The sequence below is a fragment of the Lactuca saligna genome, chromosome 6, assembly GCF_052625555.1.
Source record: "Lactuca saligna cultivar CGN05327 chromosome 6, ASM5262555v1, whole genome shotgun sequence".
NCBI lineage: Eukaryota > Viridiplantae > Streptophyta > Magnoliopsida > Asterales > Asteraceae > Lactuca > Lactuca saligna.
The window spans coordinates 11564363-11573926 of NC_136422.1; the positions used below are offsets into that span (position 1 = coordinate 11564363).

The 9564-nt window shown below is 34.6% G+C and overlaps 2 protein-coding genes across 2 annotated transcripts; one reads left to right on the forward strand and one right to left on the reverse strand.

Moving 5' to 3' along the window:
• Window positions 1-2532: 2532 nt before the first annotated feature.
• LOC145001114 (auxin response factor 18-like) lies at window positions 2533-6951 on the forward strand. Its single transcript, XM_078960444.1, has 13 exons — window positions 2533-2947; window positions 3305-3408; window positions 3535-3630; window positions 3712-3768; window positions 3843-3995; window positions 4089-4173; window positions 4276-4366; window positions 4463-4627; window positions 4700-4813; window positions 4886-4958; window positions 5459-5776; window positions 6276-6463; window positions 6573-6951. The coding sequence occupies exons 1-13, from the start codon at window positions 2917-2919 to the stop codon at window positions 6712-6714; spliced, it is 1617 nt and encodes a 538-aa protein (XP_078816570.1). The 5' UTR covers window positions 2533-2916; the 3' UTR covers window positions 6715-6951.
• Window positions 6952-7252: 301 nt separating this feature from the next.
• LOC145001115 (putative E3 ubiquitin-protein ligase RHA4A) lies at window positions 7253-9564 on the reverse strand. Its single transcript, XM_078960445.1, has 3 exons — window positions 8401-9564; window positions 8229-8311; window positions 7253-7827 (listed from the first exon to the last, which is right to left on the reverse strand). Exons 1-3 carry the CDS (start codon window positions 8650-8652, stop codon window positions 7482-7484), a joined length of 681 nt encoding a protein of 226 aa, XP_078816571.1. The 5' UTR covers window positions 8653-9564; the 3' UTR covers window positions 7253-7481.

Consider the following 9564-nt stretch of genomic DNA (forward strand, 5'->3'; position numbering starts at 1 on the left):
AAATTTCACAAGAAAGGATGAAATGTTTTCGAAGGTTTTTTCCTAATGATGACGAGTATAGCAGAGTCCTTGATGAGTATGCAATGTTTTCAATGAAGAGTGGTCCTTTTGAAGATTTAACAAGCATTTCAAAGATGGCTACTATGGAACCTAAGAATTGGTGGGTTAACTTTGGTGCTCAAACTCCTTTTCTCCAGACTTTGGCTTTTAGATTACTTGGACAACCTAGTTTTTCTTCTTGTGCTGAGTGTAATTGGAGTACTTATGCATTTATTCACTCGCTTAAAAGGAACAAGTTGACTACAATTCGTGCTCAAGACTTGGTTTACATCCACAATAATCTCCGAATTTTGTCAAGGACTCTGAAAGATGATGTAAAGATGTGGGATGTGGGTGGAGATGCTTTTGATTCAATGGAAGATGTCGGGTTTTTGGAGGTTGCAGATCTCTCAGTAGATGAACCGGATTTTGAAAATGATTTGACTATTGATAATTAGTTACTTTTGAAATATTTAGTACATTTGGGGTTTAAACTTTACATATTTTGGAATTTCTTATATATATATATATATATATATATAAATATATATATATATATATATATATATATATATATATATATATTTTCATATTTTTTATATTGCCATATCTATGCCATATCCGTATCTTGAAGTTTTGAGTTTTGCCGTTTCCGTTCCGTATCCGTTTCCCGTTGCCGTATCCGTTTCCGTGCAACTTTGACTAGAGGACTAAGGAAGAGAAACACGAAAAATAAGTAAAGAATAAAAATTCACTATAAAAACATGGTTACAAGGTTTGAACACGAAAAATAAGTAAGTATATTTATATTTATATTAGACAAAACTGCAAATTTAGCCCTTGTGGTTTGCAAAAAAATTTGGATAGGGTCCAAAAAGTTTTCGACTTCCATGGAAGATCCAAAATCAAAGTTTTTTCTTTGTTTTTGGTCCAAAAAAACTTGAAAAGATGGTTATACCCTTTTACTTTCTTTTTTATTTTTTAAATACTATTTTAATTAAAAAAAGAAAAGAAAATAACTCTCTCTCTCTCTCACACATTGTGAAAGTCAACTGGGTACCACCCAAGCACCCATAACCATCACCACCACAACCTCCGTGTCGTTCTTGGGGTTGTGCCACTGGGAACCACCCAACTCCACCCCCTTCTTCCTTGGATTACCGACCAACAGCCCCCACCACCTTATTTCGGTGGTTTCCGTTCACCACCATCCTCTTCCTGCCCTCCTTCTCGTCGAGCTTATTAGAAACGAAGCAACAGAAGCCGTCGAAGTAGCCCCTGCCACCACATCGTCGTTACGGTGAACCACTGTTGTCACTAGCTGCTGCTTCCGTCGATCACGTCTCCAACCAACCTCGTCACCCCTTGCGACCCTTATAAGTCCAATTCTCAACCTTGTTATTATTGTTTTCCTGTTCGATCAATCAAGAGGATTGATTGTTTAGTTCGTTCCCTACTTGCGACGTCTAATAGACGAGGGAGGAAGATGATACAGGAGCCCTAATATGAAAATCCCATTTGGATTTGGAAGATAGAAGAAAGGTTGGAGGGAAGGAAGCAAAAAATCGGCTCACTCACACGTTCTCAGATCTGACGAAGGAAGAGTTCCTTTTAGGCCACGCGAATGCTAAGACGATCGATTCTAGGCGGAAGTCGAACAATGTGAAAAGGGATCGTCATTCTCCTCGTTCCGCTGATGCCCTGCCCGATTTCGTTGAATGGAGGACCATTGATGAGTCTATATGGATTTGGGGGAAATCGAAATGAGGGTCAATTTGTAGCCGGGTTGGGTGGTTCCCGGTGGCACAACCCCAAGAACGACAGGGAGGCTGTGGTGGTGATGTTTTTGGGTGCGTGGGTGGTACTCAGTTGACTTTCACAAGGAGAGAGAGAGAGAGAGAGAGAGAGAGAGAGAGAGAGAGAGAGAGAGAGAGTTATTTTCTTTTTTTTAAATTAAAATAGTATTTAAAAAATGAAAAAAATAAAATAAAAAAGAAAGTAAAAGGGTATAACTGTCTTTTCAAGTTTTTTGGATAAAAAACACAGAAAAAACTTGATTTTGGATCTTCCATGCAAATCGAAACTTTTTGCACCATATCCAAAAAAATTTGCAAACCACAAGGACTAAATTTATAGTTTTGTTTTTATATTATCTAAAAGTGTATATACACTTATCGTAACTTGTAGGGCTTCGAAATCTGACGAAACGGGTCCTAGATACAATATTACCAACCAAATTTTCTTTGTTAAGCTGATATCATATTTGTTGGTTTATTTGGTACAAATTTGATCATGGATTTTTTTTTTTTTTTTTATCGCAGCAAATATGATTATTTAGTTTCACATTTGATAAGTTTTATGTTACTCAAAACTGAAAACTACAAGTGGCATATCCGTAATTAATGGCAATTAGAAGGTCAAAGGAGTGATAGTGAAGACAAGAGAAAAGGAGAATGACACTATACCTGACTTTTCGTGGCCAATCCTGTTGCCTGCTCGTGGAACAGGAATTCATTACGCGCCGTCTACTGGCGTAGTATATAAATCAATTTCTGGGTTAAGTAACGGTGTTTTCAATCATATCCTGGACTCTGGAGAGAGAGAGAGAGAGAGAGAGTCTTGGAGCTGAAACCTGAAGCAGCAGCATCATCAGTTCTTCTGGTTTTCTAATCTGTTTATTTGTAACTGAAGATTGGTGGTTCAGGGTTTCGATTGAGCTGATTAAAGTGTTATAAACTGATAAATTTATTTGGGATGTTATGATCGTAAGTATGCATATAATGTGGCGAATTTAATGGTTTTGGAGGTTTATGTTTATAGAGATTTATGTAATACAAGAATTTGAGTTGGTTGTGTCGTTTAATTTACGTTTTGACCATGGAGAATCGGGGGTCAGCATCTCCTGAAGGTGAAACTTCTTCGCCTATTTATTCTTTTGATAATTTTCAGGGCTATGATAATTTTGTTGAATATGTTATTGACGTGTTCATGGGGATGATTCTCCTCGGTCACGAATCCACTCGGTCTTCTTGACTCACGATTCAAATCCTCAATTAATTGATTTTGAATATCAATATTCAAGGTTGAAATCTGTGGAACAATAAGAATACGATTTCAAAATCAAAATTGGACTCTGATAATGTGTTGGAAGATTCAATGATTTTTTGTTTTATATTGATATATCGTTTTCTATTATAATCTATTATGCTGAAAGTGTTATATTCTCTGTGGATTTGTCGTTTGATTCGATTATGAGCAATGGAAGATCTGCTGTATAAGGAGCTATGGAAGGCATGTGCGGGTCCACTAGTAGATGTTCCAAGAGATGGAGAAAGAGTTTTCTACTTTCCTCAAGGCCACATGGAGCAAGTAAGTATAATAAACTTGTTAATTTTCCTTCAAAATCTCTCATGTCGTTTATATTTTTCAACATTCTGTTGATCTACAATTTCTATTCTTCTTCTTAAATCTTGATTATATACGGTTTTTGCTCAGTTAGAGGAATCCAACAATCAGGAAATCGATCAGAGTATTCCTCACTTCAATCTCAAATCAAAGATTCTCTGTCGTGTTGTTTATACTCAGCTTCTGGTAAGTATGTAAACATGTTGTTCTTACAGTGTGTGATTTGGATTATGAAGTTTTAGAATCTAGATTTTGTTACCATTACAGGCTGAACAAGATACAGATGAAGTTTATGCTCAAATCACTCTACTTCCAGAAGCAGATGTAAGAGTTCACATCTTAAATTCTTTACAATTTATAACCTTTTGTAACTGTTTTTCTTTTGTAATAATGAATAGCAAAGTGATCCTACTAGTCTTGATAAATGCGTTGATGACCCTCCAAAGGCAAGTATTCACTCTTTCTGCAAAGTCTTAACAGCTTCAGACACAAGCACTCATGGTGGTTTTTCAGTGCTCAGAAAACACGCAAATGAATGCCTACCTACATTGGTAATTTCACTCTCTTTCTTTTCTTCTAATAATCTAATTTCATATGTTTTCAACAGTTTAATGTTCTAATTTTTTTAAAGTATTTTTGTTCAGGACATGTCTCAGCCTATTCCTACTCAAGAACTTGTAGCTAAAGATCTTCATGGGACTGAGTGGCGATTTAAGCATATATTCAGAGGTCATTCATTATGTTCTCATGTTTATATGTTAGTACAAAACATATATCTATTTGTGTTTTTATTAAAATTTAAAAGTAAGATCTTTTTTTTTGGTTGACCAGGTCAGCCGCGAAGGCATTTGCTTACAACAGGATGGAGTACTTTTGTTACTGCTAAAAGATTGGTGGCTGGGGATTCATTTGTATTCCTTAGGTATCAATTGCAATGTTTGACTGTTTTTCAAACATCTAAAAGACTAACATACCCTTTTCTTTGTTTTGCTATGTGATCATTTAAATGTAATTATAGAGGTGAAAATGGTGAATTACGTGTTGGAGTCAAACGTGTTGGTCAACAACATAACTCCATGCCATCTTCAGTGATTTCAAGCAGAAGTATGCGCCTTGGTGTTCTTGCAACTGCTTCACATGCAGTTTCTACACAAACCAGATTTGTTGTTTACTACAAACCAAGGTTTTTTTTTTCTTTTTTTTTTTTACTTGATTCCATAAAAGTGAATATTTACTTTATTAAACATTTTTACAGGACAAGTCAGTTTATAATAGGCTTAAACAAGTATATTGAATCTATAAAAAATAAATTTAGCATTGGCATGAGATTTAATATGCGGTTTGAGTGTGAAGACTCTCCAGAAAGAAGGTAAACATAATATTTATAAGCAACTGATACAAGAATATACTTTTCCATGAAAATTTTCTTCATAATTATTAGGTTTACGGGTATGATTACTGGAGTAGAAGACCTTTCTCACCAATGGGAATGTTCTCAATGGCGCTCATTGAAGGTAAACTAATTGCAATGATTTCAAAATGTTGTTTTTTTTGAATAAAACACAAAAATAACCACTTTTAAAGGTGACATTTAACAAAATGACCAACTTTTTTGCTTTTTTGCAATGGCCCACTACAAAATTGTTTTATGCTGCAAAATGGGTTTGTAATGGTGTCCACCACAATATATATATATATATATATATATATATATATATATATATATATATATATATATATATATATATATATATATATATATATATATATATATATATATATTGTGAAATTGTTCTTCATATACTCTGCAACATTCCAAAAGCGAAATTGCAGCATAAAAGGATTGCCGCATTGAGAAATATTTGGCCATTTGTGAAAAAAAAAATACAAAAGAGAATGTTACTTTGTTAAAAAAAAAAAACCTCCACCCATTGTGGTCAAATTTGTAATTTTCACTTTTTGTAGATTAGTCAAAGATTTGACCTTTGACTTGAATGCATGACGTACACTACAGGTCCAATGGGTTGAACCCACATCAATAGTGAGACCAGACAGGGTTTCACCATGGGAGATTGAAACTGAAACTTACGCCACCACATTTATTCCAACAAGTTCGGGTCAACCCGTGGGCATGGGAGTGGGACCCAACAAAACTAAAAGGCCTCGACCTCCGGTCAATCTCCCTAATGTTGACTTATTAAAGAAGTCTGAAAACGTTTCTACTTGTAGATTATTTGGTTTTGACTTAAAGATTGTAGTCCCATCTGTTGAAAGACATGAACCTGACCAAAAAGATTGCAAACAAACTGGTTTGACCCGGACCCGCACTAAGGTACAGTTGTCAATTCAAGTCAAATCTTTTGATATGGTAATATGTTTTTGTTTCGCCTGCATTTAAATGGGTTTATAGAGTAAATTACATATTTGGTCCCTTAGTATTGCTCCCAAAAGGTTTTCTCTTGCAACTTTGGTCTGAAAAAGTTTTCTCTTGCAATTATGGTCCTTATTTGAGGTTTTCTAATTTTTTTTGCTCCTTGTTCCAAGTTAAATAGATGTAGGGTAAATTATATCTTTGGTCTCATATTTTGTTTTTTGCAATTTTGGTCCTTATATTTTGAGCTTTTTCATAACGTTTTTGGTCCCTGTTCTAAGTAAAATGATTATTTTTTGGACCAAATTTGCAAAAATCGGTTATACCCAGGGACCAAAATCCATCATTTTATTCTGAACATGGATCAAAATCATTACAAGAACGTCAAATAAGGACCAAAATTGCAGAAATCAGCTATACTCAGGGACTAAAGTTGTAATTTACTTGTTAATGATTGAAGGTTCAAATGCAAGGAGTAGCAGTGGGTCGTGCAGTGGATTTAACAATGCTAAAAGGGTACAATCATCTCATAGATGAACTTGAAGAGATGTTTGAAATCAAAGGGAAGCTTCGGTCAAAAAGTCAATGGGAAATTGTGTTTACTGATGATGAAGGAGATATGATGCTCATGGGTGATGATCCATGGCAGTAAGTAACCATGTTTATTATATATATATATATATATATATATATATATATATATATATATATATATATATATATATAATTTTACTAATCAAAGAAAGTTTAAATGCAGGGAGTTTTGTAAAATGGTGAAACGGATTTTAATATGTTCGTGTCAAGATGTGAAAAAAATGAGTTGTGGAAGCAAACTGCAACTTTCTTCCTATTTAGACAATGAGCTTTCTGGGTTTAGCTTGGAGGCTGCTGAACATTGACAAAATTGCCCTATTTTTTTTTAAATGTTTTAGTCTCTTGAAATCAGGTGTTTCAATGTTTGATGTAGTTTCTTGTGGTTGTAATTTATGTTATTTGCTTAAGCCTTTTTTTTTCCTCTGATGTTGGATAAGGTGTTGTCTAGATAAAAAATGTAGACAAGGGCAAAAAGGTCATTTTGCATGAACTTAAGGGCCCAGCTGTTAAGTCTAATGATCCAGGGGCGAAAAATTCACTTCTGTCTGAATCTTGTTCTGTTCAAGTGGTTTTCATCTTTTTTTTATTTTTTATTTTTTTTGGTTATATTTGATTTGAGGGTTCTTAAAAGATAAAAATACAAGGGAAAAATTACCATTTTGCCCGGACTTAACAGGACCAGCTGATGGTGTAAAGTCTAATGATTCAAGTACAAAAAACGCATCCATGTTATTGCTCATTCGTTTTTGTAATTATATTTAATTTTGGGGTTGTTGAAAGAGACAAAGAAAATAGGGGCAAAATAGTCAATTTACATTGACTTAATAGTTAATACGAAAAAAATGACAAAAGGTGGCCAAATCTCATATCTTGTTTTTTATCGTAGTTCATAGATCACAGCTTATTTGTAATTAAAGCCTAACTATTACTACCAACGTCATGAGTGATCTTGTACGTACATACAACTTGGATGACACTTGGTACAATATTGATGCATGTATTATTGATCTAGTCTAAAGAGTAATGACTATTCTACCCTTCTAGCAAAATTACTTTCATGAAAATCCAAGGATCATGGATAAGGAACATTAATAACAACAGATTCTTGATTTGGATGTGACTTGCTGTCCATACTTGAACTAGATGATGACCCTTCATCAGATATTATGATCACACTATGTTCTGAAGGAACTCTTTGTAAGCTCGAACTCATGTTGGTCATGGTGGTTGGCTCAGGAACCACTGGCGGCTCTTGGTGGCTGTCTTTGGCGGCATTGACGACTGAGCATCTGCAGAGTGGACATGTGGTGTTGGAATGGAGCCAGTTTCTAATGCAATCACCATGGAACATGTGATGGCAGGATGGTATTTGATGTAGCTTCTCATTCATCTCAAATTCTCCAAGACAAACACAACACCTTCAAATTGAATTTTCATGGAGTTTCCATTAGATTTCATTGATAAATTAAATGACTTCATAAAAGAGTTAATGAAGAATTTTGATATTCTTGTGGAAATGAATAGATATATTATAGTTTATAATTCATATTAAGAACTCATTCCCACAAGAATGTTCTTAATATTGTGATTTTAGTAACTCATGTTGGTAGTAAGAGTGGGTGGGACCCAGGGACCAGAGTGGCCTTACTTTTTTTAGTTTATAAGAATACGTGTTACTTTTCAAATTATCACTCACAAAATTAGTGTTTTTCACATCTTTAAGGACACTATGGTTGGTTTGTAATAAAAAAAACTACTTGCAATGATTCAAGAACTAGTCGATCACTCAAAAATCTAGTCTCAAGTATGGGATACGTACATTGAATCCTTTGTGTATAAATCTTCATCAAACAAGATCACATTGAGCTTGTCTTCAAGGTTTATCTTCGATCCCATATCGCTCTATAAGAAAAATAGACACCATAAGAATTAAGATTAGAGAGAGAGAGAGAGAGAGAGAGAGAGAGAGAGAGAGAGAGGCATATACATACATATTGATGAAGAGTTGAAGAATTAGCTTGATTCCTTGAGGTTCTTAGATGGATTATAGATGAAGAAGACGAAGAATTGGTGTTGCTAAAAGTTTTTTTGAGGTAGAACAAGTAAAACAAGAGGAAAAGTATTATGGAGAAGAGTATTGGGATGGAAAATATGAATGCTTGGTATAATTTCATTTGAAGTGCTTGAGAATACAAGTGAGAGCCAACACCACCACTCGTACTTGAAGATTGAAGGTACCCCATTGCCTTTTTAACTACTAAATTTTCTTCTGGTCACCAACCAAAATTAGTCTAGATATATCACAAGAGTGAAAAGAAAGATCCTTCTTCGAGCGGTTTCTATTATAAAGACTAAAATAGACCCTAGTGGTGTTTTCTTGATTTCTTGATCAAGCTAGGATCCGAGTATATGGATGTGAATGTAAACAGATAAAGTTGGAATCTTTTGACAGAAAGAGAAGGAGGGTGTCTTATGGTTTGTGCTTTCGAACACCTACTCGAAGCTTATATAGGAAGGGAGAAAAGATACTTTTATGGGTTTTTGTACACGAAACTTAAAGAAACCCTAGTGGATTGATTGCTTCTTCATGGAATGGGAACCCGAGTGTACGGATGCAAGTTAAGTGAAAGTTAGTATCTTTTAGTGGAAAAGAAGACGGGTTTGTGTTTATAAGCACCAACTCAGAGTTTACAAGCAAAAGAGCGAAAAGATGCTTGTTCCGTTTTTATGCATGAAACATAAAGAAACCCTAGTGGATGTCAAGTTACTTGATTGAGTCAAGACATGAGTCTATAAATGAAGCTGAATGAGAAAGTGAAAGTTAGAATCTTTTGGGGGATAAAGAAGGTTGTGCTTCTTTCTAGTAACCAACTGATCAATTCATATGAGAATAGTAGAAAGAACCTAGCTTGTTTGGTTTTATATATGAAAAATACATAACAGAATCCCTAGTGGATTACTTAATTGAGTGAGTAACCAAGGGATGGGGTGTATATATGGAACAAGCTATAGTGGATCATGTTTGATGGAGATTACATGGGTTGTGAGTTAGATATGAAAACGACAATGAAAAAAGCAAAAACAAAGGTGAATATGATCGGTATAAGTAATGGCTTTTGACATGAAGCAAGAATTGATCAAAGGGAAACATTATG

What these genes read in the sequence shown, in the direction of transcription:
- LOC145001114 (XM_078960444.1), top strand. Translation starts at nt 2,917, where the DNA reads ATGGAGAATCGGGGGTCAGCATCTCCTGAAG. An exon ending in CTCAAGGCCACATGGAGCAA is followed by an intron (nt 3,409 to 3,534) that starts GTAAGTATAATA and finishes GTTTTTGCTCAG; the next exon opens with TTAGAGGAATCCAACAATCA. An exon ending in GTTGTTTACTACAAACCAAG is followed by an intron (nt 4,628 to 4,699) that starts GTTTTTTTTTTC and finishes ACATTTTTACAG; the next exon opens with GACAAGTCAGTTTATAATAG.
- LOC145001115 (XM_078960445.1), bottom strand. Translation starts at nt 8,652, where the DNA reads ATGGGGTACCTTCAATCTTCAAGTACGAGTGGTGGTGTTGGCTCTCAC. An exon ending in CTTCAACTCTTCATCAATAT is followed by an intron (nt 8,312 to 8,400) that starts GTATGTATATGC and finishes TTTTTCTTATAG; the next exon opens with AGCGATATGGGATCGAAGAT. An exon ending in TTATACACAAAGGATTCAAT is followed by an intron (nt 7,828 to 8,228) that starts GTACGTATCCCA and finishes TTCAATTTGAAG; the next exon opens with GTGTTGTGTTTGTCTTGGAG.